The sequence below is a fragment of the Heterodontus francisci genome, chromosome 13 (genome assembly GCF_036365525.1).
Source record: "Heterodontus francisci isolate sHetFra1 chromosome 13, sHetFra1.hap1, whole genome shotgun sequence".
NCBI classification, from domain to species: Eukaryota; Metazoa; Chordata; class Chondrichthyes; order Heterodontiformes; family Heterodontidae; genus Heterodontus; species Heterodontus francisci.
In genome coordinates this window covers 105,562,712-105,580,806 of record NC_090383.1, presented here as the reverse complement: position 1 = coordinate 105,580,806, position 18,095 = coordinate 105,562,712, and the positions used below count along the sequence as shown (strand labels likewise).

The 18,095-nt window shown below is 42.4% G+C and overlaps 1 protein-coding gene across 1 annotated transcript in view; it reads right to left on the bottom strand.

Moving 5' to 3' along the window:
- The window catches only part of ttc27 (tetratricopeptide repeat domain 27), a 209,791-nt gene that overhangs the window by 62,088 nt on the left and 129,608 nt on the right, over positions 1-18,095 (bottom strand). Inside the window, exon 14 of the mRNA XM_068045342.1 lies at positions 9,590-9,688. Within this exon, the coding sequence (XP_067901443.1) occupies positions 9,590-9,688 (99 nt within the window). The remainder of the gene's footprint in view (positions 1-9,589; positions 9,689-18,095) is intronic.

Below are 18,095 nucleotides of genomic sequence, written 5' to 3'. Positions count from 1 at the left end.
CACTGCGGTGGCTGGAAAACGGAAACAAAAACGGAAAACGCTGGAAATACTCAGCAAATCAAGCAGAATATATGGAGAGAGAAACAGAGTTTCAAAAAGGGCATCGATCTGAAAGGTTAACTCTGTTTCTTTCTCCACAGATGCTGCCTTACATGCTGAGTATTTCCTAAAACTGTGGTCGTTGGGTTATGTGGTGTACGCTTGTAATGTGCAACTCTGTAAATGAATGCTTATAAAAGATTGGCTCCAGTGCTATGTTTCACCAACTGGCTTTCTGGAGTATAACAACCAACAACCAGCCATATAAATACTTTTTCTACAGGAGCAGGTCAGAGGAATTCTGCAGCAAGTAATTCACCTCCTGACTCCTCAAAACCTGTCTACCATCTAACAAGGGACGAGTCAGGAGTATGATGCAATTCTTTCCACTTGCCTGGATGGTGCAGCTCCAACAACACTCAAAAAGCTCAACACCATCCAGACAAAGCAGTCTCCTTGATTGGAACCCCATCCACCACCTTAAACATTTACTCCTCCACAGCAATCCACAGTGGCTGCAACTGTGGTGTCCAACCTTCTCGCATGTGGGGCTGCATTATAATTTTTGTTCTACATAGGGGGCTGGTGAGCAAATTTCAGAAAGATAAAAGGTTATTAGGTTCGATTCTGGGTACTGCCTGTGCGGAGTTTGCAAGTTCTCCCTGTGTCTGCGTGGGTTTCCTCCGGGTGCTCCGGTTTCCTCCCACATGCCAAAGACTTGCAGGTTGATAGGTTAATTGGCCATCATAAATTGCCCCTAGTATAGGTAGGTGGTAGGGAAATATATAGGGATAGGTGGGGATGTGATAGGAATACGGGATTAGTGTAGGATTAGTATAAATGGGTTGTTGATGGTCGGCACAGACTCGGTGGGCCGAAGGGCCTGTTTCAGTGCTGTATCTCTAAACTAAAATTTATTTTGCTATTAATCAAAAACACAAAAATGTGTATTTTTGTGAACAAGCTTTAAATGATAAGACCAATTTACTAACTTGGTTCCTCATCACTATTTGAATATTGATTTAGTGAGATGCCTGGCATTGTTTTTGCTTGCAGAAGTAGTCAATGTCTGCCTGCACTCTTGATGTAGAGATACGAAGTATTCTGGATAGATGTCCAACTGTCAGGAATGGTCTTGATCGCGCGCTCTCGGTCTCCCCCCCTCTCTCTCTCTGTTTCTCTCTCTCCACACCCACCCCCCTCCTCTCTGTACAATCACAGCCCCAACCCCCACCCCCCGTCCCTGGTTAAGCCAGCCTCCAGGTACCGGGCCTGGGCCCTGCTGCCTCCTCAGGCAGCTCCTCCTCTGTAACGGTGGCGGAGATAAAGTGCCCAAGGCCCAGGGCAGGTCTGTATGCAGGCAGTGCCAGTGCTGGACCTGGGGCCCAAGCTCAAGGTCGGGAAGGCCACACTGGGAATGGAGTTCAGGCAGGAAGCACTGGCAGACATGCAGCTCAGTCCAGGTGCCGCCATCTTACTGAAGCAGCCAGAACATGAAGTACTGAAGAGTTTCCGCCAACTCCATAAAGGAGGATATGTGCAGTGAGGCGTTTCTGCCATGTCAGTAAAGGAGCTGCAGCTGTTGTCAGTCACAGAAGGTTTTGGCAGGCCTGAAGACGACAATGGCAGATTTCCAGTGGAAATTTCTCATCCTTGGCAGGCTGGATGGAAACCTTTGGCTGGCCGGATTCTGGTCTGAGGGTCATATGTTGGACAACCCTGATCTACAAGCTACACCGCAGAAATTCACCAAGGCTCCTTCAACAGCACCTTCCAAGCCTGTAACCTCTACCACCCAGAAGGACAAGGATAGCAGACACATGAGGACACCATCCCGTCCAAGTCACACACCATCCTGAATTGGAACTACATCATCGTTCCTTCGCTGGTCGCTGGGTCAAAATCCTGGAACTCCCTTCCTAACAGCACTGTGGGTGTACCTAACTCATGGGGACTGCAGCAGTTCAAGGCAGCAGCTCACCACCACCTTCTCAAGGGCTACTAGGAATGGGCAATAAATGCTGGCCTAGCCAGCAACACTCACATCCCATGAACAAATAAAAAAAGCCACGACACTGGGCAATGACTATACCTAGAATCATAGAAAGTTTAACGTACAGAAAAAGGCCACTTGGCTCATCGTGTCTGTGCCAGCTGAAAAACGATCCACCTATTCTAATTCCACCTTCCAGCATTTGGTCCGTAGCCCTGCAGATTACGGCACTTGAGGTGCATATCCAGACTCCGAATGAGTTAAGGGTCTCTGCCTCAACTACCCTTTCAGGCAGTGAGTTCCAGACCCCCACCACCCTCTGGGTGAAAAAGTTTTTCCTCATCTCCCCTCTAATTTTTCTACCAATCACTTTAAGTCTATGCCCCTAGTCACTGACCTCACTGCTAAGGTGAATAGGCCCCTCACCTCCACTCTATCCAGGCCCCTCAAAATTTTGTACATTTCAATCAGATCTCCCCTCAGCCTTCTCTGTTCCAAGGAGAACAACCCCAGCCTCTCCAATCTTTCCTCATAGCTGCATTTTTCCAGTCCTGGCATCAGCCTCGTTAATCTCCTCGGTACTCTCTCTAGTGCAGTTACATCCTTTCTGAAATGAGGTGACCAGAACGGCACACAGTGCTCAAGTTGTGGCCTAACCAATGAGTTATACAGTTCTGGCATAACCTCCCTGCTCTTATATTCTATATCTCGGCTAATAAAGGAAAAGATTCTATATGCCTCCTTAACCACCTTATTGACTTGTCCTGTTACCTTCAGGGAACTGTGGACATTCACTCCAAGGTCCCTCACTTCCTCTACACTTCAGTATTTTCCCATGAACCGTGTATTCCTTTGCCTTGTTTGATCTCCCCAAATGCATCACCTCACACGTCTCCAAGTTGAATTCCATTTGTCACTTTTCTGCCCATCTGACCAGACCATCAATATCTTCCTGCAGCTTATAGCCATCCTCCTCGCTATCTACCACAAGGCCAATCTTTGTGTCATCTGCAAACTTCTTGATCATGCCCCCTACATTTACGTCAAATCGTTAATATATACCACAAAAAGCAGGCGACCCAGTACTGAGCCCTGCGGAAAGCCACTGGAAACAGCCCTCCTGTCGCAAAAACGGCCGTCAACAATTACCCTTTGTTTCCTGCCACTGAGCCAATTTGGTATCTACCTTGCTGCATTTCCTTGGATCCCATGGGCTTTTTTTAAAACTTGTTTATGGTTTAAAGTTCAAAAAAGGAATATCAAGGTGGTATCTCATGATTAAATACAGATTTCAATCATAGGAGGGTGCAAAGACATTAGGGTGGTCTCTTAAAACCTGTTACCAGTCATATACCTGCTTCAGGACAAAGCAGACCAAAGTGCTTGATAAACAGGACCCTGCCAGCAAACCCTCATACCTAATAGAGAATAAAAAACCTCAGACTCCAGCCCAGGAATTGCAATGGCATGTTTCTGTCATTTCATAGAATCATAGAATGGTTACAGCACAGGAGGCCGCCATTTGGCCCATCATGTCCATGCCAGCAAAATTAACTTGCCCAACATGGGGCTCAAACTCACGTCCATAAGAATAGGCGCAAGATTTTATCAGTCAACAGGTGGCAGGCTAGGAGGTGGTAAAATGCTAGGGAGCCATGTTGGGAAGGCTCTCTGACACAGTCTCACTGCAGGGCCATTTTACCAGCGGTGGGAATGGCAGTGGCTCAGCCGCCTGCCAACCGTAGTCTGGCAGCCAATTTAGCCAATTAAAAGGTCATCTTCCCAGGCCGATTGGCTGGCACCCCGTTCTGCGGGGAAGCTGCCACCTGCATGGAGGCAGCCTCTCAGGGTGGGGCCATTGCATCCAGGGGCTCCATGGCCCAATCTGAGAGCTGACAGCGTGGAGAGACAGCCCGCCATCTTTAATTGGACTGCAGGCCCAGTGGCGGCCAATTAAGAGGCCACCGCCGGGAAGACTGCCACCACGGTCCCGCTGTCTGCCCATACAGGCTCTGGACCCACATACTGTCCCAAGCTCGGGACTTACCCACTTCTGGGAAAATCCCAGCCTAAGAGTCTCTTGCTCTACTGACTGAGCTAGACAGGCCTTGATGACCAACCACCTGGACAGAGGTCATCAGCCATTTGAAATGGCTGTGACACACAAAGCAAATAACATGTATTATAGGTACATACAGAAGTGCTGCTTTTAAGAAACAGTAATTGAATTAAGGTGGTCAGCAAATGGCCAAAATTCCCTAAACCATTGAAAAATTATAGTTACATAGAATAACATAGATTCGGATTTTGCAGTCCGCGGTGAAGTGACAGCACTCATCACTGACCTCGAGAAAAGCTGTCCATAAAGATCTGGCGATCTCTGTGGCATCAATTTCATCTTTTCCAATGCTAATTTGATTTGCTGCCAAGTCAAGAGGATCTCCAGGCACCCACCAACCATGATATCATCAAGCAGAGTAAGAAGCTAAACACAATGAAGACTTCTCACAGACAGCAAACCAGGAAGATGCACTAATTATCCTTCACTTTTTATAAATTTTACAGAGTGTGAAATAAAGACTGGAACAATAGAAACAGGAATATCAAACAAACTTTAAAAAAATTGTGTTAAAAAAAACAGGAAATCATAATGGAAAAATTGTTTATTTTTCACAACTGCCTCCTCCCACCCTACTTTGTCTAACCCAAGACAATATCCTTCTATTCCTTTCTCTCTCATGTACTTACCTAGCTTCCCCTTAAATGCATCTAATCTATTCACTTCAGCTAGTCCCTATGGTGATGTGTTCCACATTCTAACCAATCTCCGGGTAAAATAGTTTCTCCTGAATTCCCTAACGAATTTATTGGTGACTATCTTATATTAACGCCTTCTAGTTTTGGACCAGACAAATCTCTGATCACTATAAACAGTTTCAAACTGGAGGCCAAATGCTTGATCTTGGGATGAGAACAGAAAGCACCAGAAACACTCAGTAGGTCCTGCAGCATCTGTGTAGAGAGAAACAGAATCGATGTTTCAGGTCTGCGGCATTTCATCAGTTCTGAAACGTTGACTCTGTTTCTCTCTATACAGAGGCTGCCGGACGTGCTGGGTGTTTCCAGCACTTTCTGTTCTCGTTTCAGGGTTCCAGCACCTGCAGTATTTTGCCCTTATTTTACTGCTTGTTCATGGGATATGTTTTAAACATTCTATCTCAATATCCTGCCAGTTCATTGTGTAATATACTGCACTATTCTCCCCTTTAATCCTGAAAGTTAAATATAATCAAAATGCAACAAAAGCTGCCAAGATAATCACCAGGAATATTAAGGGCTTTAAAGACAGTTCTTTATATAATACACAAATTATTTGTCATTGGTGCAAGTCCATTGTGTACAAAGCACTGGCAGTACCTTGTGTTTGACAAACAGGGTCAGCATGTGTGTCCCAATGCAGGGAAGCAGCAGAAATAGAGCAAGTGCGACACATCCAGCGTTGCAGATTGGAACACTAACATAAAACAAAGAGCAACAGGGGGGCACTTGGCCTGTTAAGCCCACTCCTTGCACAGACAATGAGCAATGCGCTCCATCCAACCCATTTATCTCCTGTATAACAGATCTATAAAGTGCTCTCCCCCACTATGATAGCTGAATAAAACTGCAGCATGTCAACTTAGCCTATAAAAATAAACCAGACATCTCCCACTGGTTGTTTACCATGACCTAACATTTCCACCATCAAAGCTGCTCAGAAGCTATTGAATTCTACAGGGCAGTGGTCTCCAGCTTTTCCTTTAGTGAGAGCTACTTCCGATAAATGAAAAATAACATGAGCCACTTAAACATATATTGAAAAAATATGGATAGATAAATGCAAATTAAATATGTAGCTATCATAATTACATTATAGCTTGATATTTAATATGAAGGAAAACTGATCTTAACTTTATTTCAATGAGATACTTGACATTGCAGGCAAGCCTGGTCTCGAGATCACTGTACTTGCCCATGTCCAGAAGCAGCATCATTGAGTGGTTGGTGTCCGTTCAGCAATATCATCTTCCCTGGAATCTACCTCCCTTGACAGTCTCACATAAACAACTGTGGGCCCTAATGGACTCTCAAGTAATGGGTGTTAAACTCAGCAGCTTTTCCTCCATCTGCACTTCAGCGCAAACTGATGCAACATAAAAGACCTAAACAGGAGGCCAGGGACCGAATTCTGCATCCAATCAGAACATGAAAGGTCACAGAAGTGAACCATTAACTCTGAAATAAAAATAAGAAATGCTGGAACCACTCAGCAGGTCTGGCAGCATCTGTGAAAAGAGAAGCAGAGTTAACGTTTCGGGTCACTGACCCTTCTTCGGACTCTACTTAACTCTGCTTCTCTTTTCACAGATGCTGCCAGACCTGCCGAGTGGTTCCAGTATTACTTGTTTTTATTTCAGATTTCCAGCATCCGCAGTAGTTCGCTTTTATTCTAATTGGGGGTGTTTGAGGTTTACACCGGGTGTTGATGAAGACTCCCCATCCACCTGCCAGCTTCATTCCTCTCCTGCACTCAGCGGTTTCTCATTCGCTGCGGATCTGACACGACTGTCTCCGTCCAGCTCTGGTCACCACCGACACTGCACGCGCCCCGGTCATCACCGACACTGCACGCGCCCTGGTCACCACCGACACTGCACGCGCCCCGGTCATCACCGACACTGCACGCGCCCTGGTCATCACCGACATTCCGCGTGCTCCAGTCACCGTCGGTACTGCGCATGCTCCAGTCACCGCCAGTGAGCTACTAGTAGCTCATGATCAACGTGTTGGCGACCCTTGCTATAGGGTATATGACCATCACTGTTTATGTTTAGCTTCATAATCTTCAATTTCATTTCTAAATAGCTATTTATCCAGCACTTTTCCAAATAACACATATATGTTTTGCCAGAGTACCTGTTCCACATAACCACTGCTCTGAAATAAATACCAGTATTACTTCCATGAAGAGCCACCTCTGTTGAAATACACATCAGAAAATGCACATGCATACAAGCATGCTTTGAAAGAATCTCATTTGCAGCCAATCTTATTTGCTTTTATCTCCAGAAATATTTTCCTAATGATGTCTAGCCCACTGATGATGTGGAATACAGTGAGAAATACGTATGCCAACATTCCAAGTGGTTGGTTTGTCAGTCTGTCAATCCTCCAGAAGTCAAGTTGCTTTAAGATCTGGGATCATTGCATCCTGTCCTGTAGTTACATAGGTAATCTACATATGTTGCTTACACACATAACCACTTGCTAAAAACAGTTGAGTAGCGAGCACAGACAGGCACAGAATTCAAGATTCAGCCTTCATAACTAGTAGCCTCAGTTTAATTTCTTTATTAATATGTCGCACATGTTACACTAGCTGATTCTAGAACCTCACTGTTCTTTTGGTGGCTAACTCAAGAGTTATCTCAAAACTCATATCGCCATTTGCTGGAACAGATGAAATGCTGGAAATTGGAAATAAAAACAGGTGCTCTATTATCCCAACCCCTCAGTTTTTAGTGAAAACAAATCTGGAAACAAAAAGATAGTATCAATAAAACTGACCGTGAAGCTGTCGGATTGTCATCAAAAATTCACTAATCTTGAAGGAAGGAAACCTGCCCTCCTTACCCGGGCTGGCCTGTACCTGATGCCAGTCCCACACCAATGTGGCTGAATCTAAACTGCCCTCTGAAGTGGCCCAGCAAGTCTTATCCAACACAAGATCTATCTCCTCTGGACATCTAGACGAGAGCAACAAATGGCAGCGTTGTCAGTGATGCCCACATCATGAGAACAAATGAAAAACACAGAATTGCTCCAGAAATATCTATCATTGCTCCCCATAACTCATGAAAGCAGATCAAAAGAGGAAGGAAAGAGGCCTGCCATGGTGGATCCACTGCAAGGGAAGGATTTCATGGCATTTCAACAGATATAAGTATGTATTTTCAGACGGAGTTTAAATAGAAAGTGCTCTCCTTGGACATTCACCTCCAATCAAAAGCACAAAGTAATCATTTTCTCCAGGGTGTTCCATTCGCTATTTTGATTTTTTTTAAAAACAAGAAAGTGCTCGTGGAGGTGCAGATGACAAATCTGTAGAAGCTGTGGTCTTTGTGTAAGCTGTTCCTACTAAACTACACAAGTAAGTGGCATATTAGGCTGGGAGCCATCAGAATGCAAAATCAAAATATTTACAGAGAAATAAAGTGCAAATGTATTTCACTGAATCCCTCTGTGACAGTTTTAGCCACAACATATATACACATCAATAGGTGATGAATTAAAACACGTTACGTTCTTGGAATCATCCTCCGATTTACTGCCACGGCATTAGCTTGTTTAAGTAACATGCAGTTAAAATCCAAAGTTAAGAACATTTTCAGCTCCTCTCCTTTCCCCAGCAGAATGTAGATGCTAAAAACAGACTGTGCGTTATACAAGTTCAGCTCATTTAAGCCAGTTATCAGACTATCAATTATATTACCTTTTATTGCATCTTGGCAACTTGCCCACATTATGATTCTAACGTTGTTCTAAATCTCCTGAATGCATTCAAATTCTTCGATCTAAGCATTTTCGACAACCAAACTGGGTTTTTATAAAATGTGCTGCAAGAGCCTCATACAGTATAGAAGTATCCAAAAATCCATCCAGGCTAAAGAGTGAATTATTGGTACTATCATGCTGTAGTACTAAATTAGCACTATAACAAATACACAATGTTAATTGTATATCAATTGGATGTTAATTGTGTTCAGATGGTAGGTATTAATTGGGACGTGCTTGCGCTGAAATATATAGGGGCAGGCTAAAAATTTGGTTGTTGTTTGGAGGTGCTTGATATGAAATCTGTAAACAAAAGCTTGTAAGTGTTCTGATGAAAGGTCACAGACCTGAAACATTAACTCTGTTTCTCTCTCCACAGAAGCTGCCAGACCTGCGAATATTTTCTGCGTTTAATTATAGTATAAAGACTAGGCTTGTGTTCTATCCTTCACCGCTGGCTATTGGAGTTCTAACATTATACACTTCACATTCATACAGAGATCAAATATCTTTACTATATGGGATTTTGGGCAAAAGTAAATTCCACCTCAGAGAAACTTAAGTCAATCGTTCATAATTCAAATATCCGTCTATTCCCCTATTTGTCTATTTTTTCTTAAGCCTCTATGAAGCGCCTCAAGACATTTCTACAATAAAGGTGCTATATGCCAGTTGTCACAGTAATAATTGCCTTCACCATATAAAGCAGGCTCTTTGCTGAGTTTGGGTTCCATGCTGTATAAAGTGTGCAGGGCCACTGCTTCCAATGGACATAAATTGCCAAGAGGGAAGCAGTGTAAAGTCAGAAAAACACAGCAGCTGTAGAATATATACACATCTGGACAGTTCAGCCAGGCTCAACCTTCAGACAAATGAAAAAGGAAATTGGTTCTTATGTGCCACAACTGCTGCCTTTAAATCTACTTCTGTTTTGAGACAGGAGCCTTGCTGTGTTGTACTTACATCAGGTTCCAACATCACGCATTTCTGAAATGCTTTTGCAGCACCTTCGAAGTTTTCTAATCCCAGATATGCGCAGCCCAAAGAAAACCAAACTCCGAGCTGGAAAAAAATATAGATTGGATTTTAAAATGGGATTTTTATGATTAACTCCACATGCAAGTCAAATGAATCCTTATTTCATGTAACCAAACACACAGTAATACACAGAATTGGAATTCACTGCAGTGGTTAACTTTGAGCTTTAATGCGGAATTGTAAACTTCTGTTCAAATGACAACTTCCAATAACTTATTCAAAAATCCTTTTTTAAAAAATTCTTAATCATCTTCCCTTTTTGCCTGAAGAGATAATGTTCCATATGCGCTGGTCAGATACTTCATCTATTACAGGTAGTTAAAACATATTGGAAGCAGACCACCACCTGCCAAGAATGCGGCACATTAATTTTATCATATGAACAGATTTTAAACTGTTGCTGGAGTGAAGAAATAACTTATTTAAAGATCACCAGACACCGGGCTGGAAGGCCATTTGCATACTACGAGACACTGCTTGTGGAGACAATGGACTATTACCTGCTCCACTTAACCCAAATGGATTTTGATCACCAGACATTGAAGGTGTCTGGAAGCACATTGTAGGGCCTGCTAAGATGATACAATTCACAAAGCCAGGACTGGTTAAACCAGCTGGTCACATGACTAACTATCCATGTGACAGTTTGAATACAGAAGGCAGTCGGCAAGTGTAGCTGGAACAAGCAAGCCTCTCTCCTGGCTCTCTCTCTCAAGCCACCAGACTCACGGAAGATACGTAAACCTCGATTACGGCATCGGAACAAGTTGAAGCGTGAACTGGGCCCCAACGAATAGCAGGACCTACCGGCAACCAAAGACTCCACATTGAACTCAAAGGACAGTAAATCACTAACAGATACTGCCTCAAACTTTTCCCCTTTACTCTTTTTACTTTTTCGGTCTCTATCTGCGTGTGTTTATCGTGTATGCATACTAGTGTGGTCGTGTCGCATATACGTAGTCGTTAACCAGATCAGAGTTTAAGATTAATAAACTTCCACCTTTCTTGTTTTAATCTAAAGAAACCTGTCTGATTTCTATGCCTTACAATTGGAGCAGTGAACAAGGATTCACTGAGGGGCAGCTAAAAACATGGTGTTTCTAAAATTAAACCCTGTTACGATTAAACCAGGCAAAGGCTGAGAGGGAACCCCCTAGACCCATTCTCACAGTAACAGTATCAATGATCATTTTACTTCATGGAGGCATCACAGCCATACGTGGTCCTACCTTCACCCAATGTATGCACATGTATGATTTCCAAAAGTTGACAGAATGGAATCAGGAGCAGGAACTACGGCTGATTTTCCTCACTGTTAGTTCGGTGCCTAGGCAGGTTAGTACTATGTAACCCATGCATGGGACCCAATGAGCAGATCTGGCCAGTGGGACTCAGTGCCAACACAAACACAGACAACTCCAGAACCATACAGTCCAAGGATGAAGTCCCCATTTAAGTTGCACACTTCACCCTGCCTTACAAGACATGCAGCACTGCAGGAGCCTTCCCACCAACAGTTTTACAAGGGCGAGCTCTACCACTATGTGTTCATGCAACTCATCAATTTTGGCCAGTAAAATGTAAAGGGTCCCTAAAACGAATCTTTGCATGGAGCTCCTGTAAGGCAAATTTTATGTAAATTTCACTCCTTGCTCAGGGACATCGTGGCTCTGAATGCAATGCTGACCCAGGGAAGATCAATTATCATAGCAGAGATAAGATACTGGACCTGGGGGTTTTCTGTTGTGTATGGTTTAACACCAGACTACATGGTGCATTTACCCATTCAATTACTGGGAAAGCTTCTCCACAAACTAAATCTTCTGCCAATTGCTTTGAAGCCTAAGCTTTTGTATTATGGAGAAATACAGACTCTAATCTTGAATTTCTGATCTGGGTGCAGGTCATTAACTTCGGCTCTTTGCAATACATACAAACTTAAATGGACAGTCCTAAGCTTCCTCGCATTATCCCAACTGCAATTGGCCCAGAATTTGCATAGCGCTTTGGCTGAGAGACAGTATGATTATCGAACTTCCTGTTTTTTGGCAGGCGTTTCAAATACCAATTACTAGCTAACAGGACCTTTTCAAAGCTGGCATCCTGGTGCTTGATGCATTGTTCATTGAGGGTAGTCAATCTTGCATGTTTTCCATAGTTGAGATTAGCATCTGTGTTCCTCGGTTGCCCAGGGAAAGTGAGATAAATGAGAAGCTATATTGGTTTATTTGAAAAAATACAGAGCAGACAACCTCAAATTAGACTCCTGGTTCTGTGTTGCTCTATATACAGTGGAAACAGAGCACTAGTGTCAAAATCTTGGTTCAATTTTTAATGTTGAAGAGTAACAAAAGCACAGTGTTTTTAATGCACACGGTGAAGTTGACAGTTCCAATTCACTTCAACAAGGTGTGGTTGCCATTGGTTTTCATCTCCATAACAATGCAACTATGCCCCGCTTCAGCTTATCTGCTTCCGAAACCCTCATCCATGCCTTTGTTACCTCAAGATTTGACTACGCCAATGTTCTCCTGGCCAGCCTCCCATCTCCACCTTCCATAAACTAAAATTCATCCAAAATCCTGCTGCTCATATCCTAACTCTCACCAAGTCCCATTCACCCATCACCCCCATTGCTGACCTATACTGGCTCATGATCCAGCAATGCCTCGATTTTAAAATTCTCATCCTTATTTTCAAATTCCTCCATAGCCTCGCTCCTCCAGCCCCACAAGCCTCTGAGATCTCTGTGCTCCTCCAATTCTGGCCTCTTGCCCCGATTTTAATTGCTTTACCATTAGTGGCTGTGCCCTCAGCTGTCCAGGTACTAAGCGCTGAAATTCCTTCCCTAAACCTCTCTGCCCCTCCTCCTTTATGTTGCTCCTTAGAACCTACCTCTTTGACCAAGCATTTGGTCATCTGCCCCAATACCTCTTATGTGGCGCAGTGTAAAGTTTTGTTTGATAATGCACCCGTAAAGCGCCTTGAGACATTTTACTACATTAAAGGCGCTGTATAATTGCAAGTTGCTACTGCTTTCAGAAAAAAAAACTGAGCTGCCTTTTTAATAGCATTTCCTCCATTACTTCCCTTAGCCTACTCTCAACTGCTTGTAACCTCAACACCAAGGTCTACAGGTTATTTATCTAACACCCTGTCATTGACAAGATCCATGTAGCATCAACTATCATCAAACCAGTAGCAAGCCAATGGATGAGACTTCACAACATAACCAGCCAGATGGCTAAAACAAAAAATAAGAAACATTAAAAAAAAAAGACATCATTAAATCCAAACCATCATTCACCCCAACATTGTTTTTTTACATCTCCCCAGTTCCCACACCACAAATCTGCTACACAGGCCAACATACATTTCAAGCATCTGAAAGTTATTGGTTTATGGTTGAAGGGCTGGAATGATAGTTGACAAGTGTGGTCTTGACCACAAAGGAATAAAAACATGCTGAAATGAATTTTCGTAAAAATAAAAGCTGCCAAAACAGAAGAATACACTACATGAACAGGTCATTATGAAGTGGCATTCACAGCATCTTAAGGTTGTACCAGGTTGCTAATCCAACCAACTATTCAATAGCAAGTGGGTGCACTGGAAGTCCAAGGCACATAGCTGCAGCTGTCAATGGACTGGTTTAAGACAAGAGAAAGAATGGCTTGCACCGTACGAAAATAAGTCTTTTTACAATTCACTGACAAGAGTTTCAAACACTTGTCAAGTTGACAGAGTTAAGCAAATAATTCTTTGCTGGCTGCAGACTATCCTGTGCAATCATTTTTAATGAAACTAAGAGCCGAGCCTTTTGTTCGAAACTAGCAGATTTTGTGATAAATGTATAGGCGCTACAAAAGGTTCAGTTAATTTTGACTGACAGTGAGGTGATATCAAACAGACGTTATTTACCTTCATAGCAGACTAGGTCACATGACTTTGTCTAGGATCACTTTACTCTTTCTCCCACTCAGGATGGCCGAGAACAGTCAACACACTTACCCAAGGGAGCCACAGTTAAACTTACCAGCAGACAAAGAATTAAAAATCTAATTGCACATAAATTCTATCTTTAACATCAATTTAAAATAGAGCAGACATGTAGGGAAGTGCTGTGGCAAGGTAGGCTTTTGTTCCAAACACTGGCCTCCAATTTCTTTTAATAGATTGCCCTGTACTGTAGAAAAATATATTCGGCATCCCACCATGCTTGAAGACGTTACATAGGTTCAAGACAAAGTTGAGCATAAGAAAGCAGATTAGGCTAAAAGAGAAAAGGTATGGCACAAAAAAAATACACCAGCTAAATCAAAAGAAAATTTCCACCAAGTTAAACTGATACACAATTTTATTACTAGAGGAATAGGCAAAGGGCATGGACTAAGAAATGCAAAGAGAGAAATTTAAAAAAATTGAAACTAAAAGGTGAGGGCGGGTGGGGGTTCCCACTGGGGATCTGAAGGCAATGATACTTTCAAATTAGTCCATTAAGAAAAAAATTAAAAATTACAGCGCAGTTAGAGATTCCTAGTGTAAAATAAGTGATAGGGAGTCAGCATGCTGTTTTACATCCCTCCCCACTTATATTTTCATTGACTTTTCAGCACTTTACAGGTCATTCCACTACACCTGTGTGTGCACGCATGCATTTCCTTCCCCTTTCCTTTGTTCAATTCCTTTTTAAATTCTGCTCATTTGCAATTTTCTTTCCAATTTCTGAAGGGTTACACCGGAAACATTCACTTCCCTCCTGATGTTGAGTGGCTAGCAATTTGTGTTTTTGCTTTATATTTCTAGCTTATGCAGGCTTTTTATTTCTTGCTATCTTATTTGTAATAGGAACAAAGGAAATAGAAGCAGGAGTAGGCCATTCGGCCCCTCGAGGCTGCTCCGCCATTCAACGAGATCATGGCTGATTCTTCTACCTCAACACCATTTTCCCACACTATCCCTTGATGAATTTAAATTCCACCAACAGCTGTGGTATGATTTGAAACTGTGCCCAGGGTATTACCCTGGGTCTCTGGATTACTAGCCCAGCGACATTAGCACTACGCCACCAAAAATAAATGAACGGTCCCTTAAATCACTGATGGAACCCTGCACTCTGCTACTAATTAGTTAAAGCTAAAAGTGCGTACTCCCACTCAGTTTTCAGTAGCACAAATAATCGGTGAAATTAATGTGTTCATTTATAAGACAAAGAAAATACCTGCTCATTAGGAATTTAAGTAGCAATTGCCAAACTCTACCCAACTATGAAGTGCTAAGTGAGGAGTTTGAGTAATTATTCAAAATATGGCAGCCACCCACTACTGACTATAATGGACAGGAAACTCCCCTCTCAGTGGATAACGGAACGAGGATAAGAGTAATGCAAATAACAAAAGCAACACTTTACTGTTGTGGCATCTCATGGATGGTTTTGTCCTGGAAAATTTCTGGTAATGAGATTCCACTATAGGACAAATGTCACTTTATATTTTAAAAATGCCACTGTTCTCATATTTGGCACCAATGGCAATGTACAACTTCTGGGTTCAAAACACAACCAAACACACAATGGGCATTTTTGGCAGGGCATAAATTTAGCACAATGTTACTGAGGTGTTGCCAGAAGTAATGCAAACATGGACTGAAAATTCTCACCATGCTGATCTCTTAAATAAATCCAGAAGGTGTCACTTATAATTCTGGTTAGATGCAATGAATTCTTTTAACTTATTGGAGCCACAAGTCTGCAACTGAGGATACCAATACAGGCTGGGTTAAGTTTAATTAAATACCACAAGGAACAGGGAATCTGATGAGAGAGTAAGTCCTTCATAAAAGTATGGTGACAATCTAACAAAATTTTATTTTAACAAGATGACAATTTAACATCCCGAGTAATGGGTTCTGATCCCAGCACATTCTTTTCCAAAAAAGAGCTCCAAAAACAATGATGGAGAATACCATCTCATTTATGGTAAAAAAAAATTGAATCCACCAGTTTATTTTTTTACAAGAGAACATTTTACTTTTTTTTTTAAAACAGTCTTGCGGTGCGACCCCCTTTTATAATTAATTTATAACAGCTGTTGGTTTCTTTGTAAATTGGATAAATATCTAAGTTGTTGAGGTTGTTTTTACAATTACGTTTCTAAGAAATATTTTACTATATTAAAGGTGCAAGTTGTTGTTGAGATGATATAAGCACTTGTTAATGAACACATAGAAAGCAACAAGTTCACCTCCGCATTCCTCCCCCCACCACATTCCATTAAGAAAATAATTTTCAAGTATAACTTGCCTTGACATAGCGCCTTTATCGCCCCAAGACATTTCGCATTAGCTGGCAAAATTTATCACCAAGCTACAAGAGGAGATATTAGGACAGGTGACCAAAGGTTTAGTCAAAGAGGTTGGTTGTAAGGAACAACATAAAGGAGAAGGGGTGGAAAAACAGAGAGGTGTAGGGAGGGAATTCCAGAGCTTAGGGCCCAGACAGCTGAGGGCACAGTTGCAAATGGTGGATTGATTAAAATTAGGGATGCACAAGTGCTAGAATGGAGGAGAGTGTTGTAGGACTGGAGGAAGTTACAGCGATAAGCAGGGGGTGAGGTCATGGAGGGATCTGAAAATAATAATGAAAATTGTTTACATTGAAGCATTGTCGGACCAGGGAGACCCAACATAGGTCAGTGAGCACAAGAGTGATGGGTGAACAGGACTTAGTGCAAATTAAGATGCAGGCAGAAGAGTTTAGGATCCGTTCAAGTTTATGGAAGGCAAGTTTAAAAAAAAACAGGCAGAGGAGTGATCAGAACCAAAACCTCCAATCACATTTCATGCAAATTTAGCAAGAATGTACCTTTCAATCCTATGTAACAATTCATCCACAGTGAACAATGAAGTCATTTACAGTCTGCCTCAATTGCAGGAAAAATTACTCGAGCTGTGTGTTTATGGAGTACTTACATATGTTTAGACTGAACTATCAGCTTTTAAAAAAAAGTAGAAGGAAGCTTCGAGCTTCTAGTGTCCTAATCTGCCTGAAGGGGTGATAGAGACAGGAACCCTCACAACATTTAAGAAGTATTTAGATGAGCATTTGAAACGCCATAGCATACAAGGCTTTGGGCTAAGTGCTGGAAAATGGTACTTAGAATAGATAGGTGCCTGATGGGTGGCACAGACACGATGGGTCGAAGAGCCTGTTGCTGTGCTGTATAATTCTATGACTCTATAACAGTAGTGGTGATTACCAACCTGCAGATGACTTGCTTATAGTCGAGTAACCATTCACCACTGGTGTTCTAACAAGCTATTTTTAATCTAATGGGCTATTAAGACAGATAAACACATTAGATTTACGCGTCTACACAAAAAGCATAATTGTGCTTTTATCTGAGACCAACATGGTTACTTATTAACCTTTATCCCGTTAAATAAACTGAACAAATGAACTGATTAATCCTTTAGGTTGAACCGAGTAGAAGAAAACATAAATCACGAAGCAGTGGTTAGGTAATTCAAGGCAAGGTTTTAAAAGTCTGTGGATCATAGAGGTAAACAAGAGAGAAAGGAGCTTCAAATCTATAGACCTTTACTATTTTGTAGTCTTTCTAATCCCTTTGAGCTTGTCTAAATAAAATGACCTTTGCACAGTATGCAGCATTTTACACCCCTCGTTCCAGAATTACACTATTCGCATGCAATTAAAACAATTAGCTTTTTCTCTTTGGGAAAACAGTTAGAATGGGGACACGGGGGTGGGGATTTTCAACTGTCAGCAGCCCCTTTCTGACCTGGAAGACAAATGATCGGCATAGGAAAATCTAGTGGAACATTCTACATCCATTTCTTCACCTGATCCAATTGACAGGCAGGCCTTTAAATGGGCGCTCAGCATAAAGGTCTGCTCGGGTCTGCAAATGAGACCTGACCCGAGCCTGGCAGAACCCCATCTGACCCCGAGCCCGACCGGAGTCCTTCCTTTTTTTCCCGCGCCCAACCCGACCATCAGTTAACTTACTTTGTTCCTTACCTGAACAAGCTTAAAATAACTGTAGCAAAACCACCTTTAAAGTCCAAAAAGTAAATTAACATTAGAGTCACTTGCCTGAGGTGGTGATAGAGCGTATCCGATCCAGCCCAAGCCCGAACGCAGGACCCGGAAGTGCGACCCGACCTGAACCCGACACATCGTCGGGTCCCGTTGGGTTCAGGTCAGGTAGCAGGCCTTCAGTTCAGCATTCCCACTCAATGCAGGCAGCAGGATGTTTAAGTATGCAAATCAGGGTCCAATCTAAGACGCTAATTGCAATTTTCAGTAAGTGTGGAAAATGAATTTTAGCCCTACTTTTCCCAATTAACGAAAGGCCTGACCAGTGCTGCTTGAAAGAGTTCATGGCTAGAGAGATGATGCAGGAGGGAG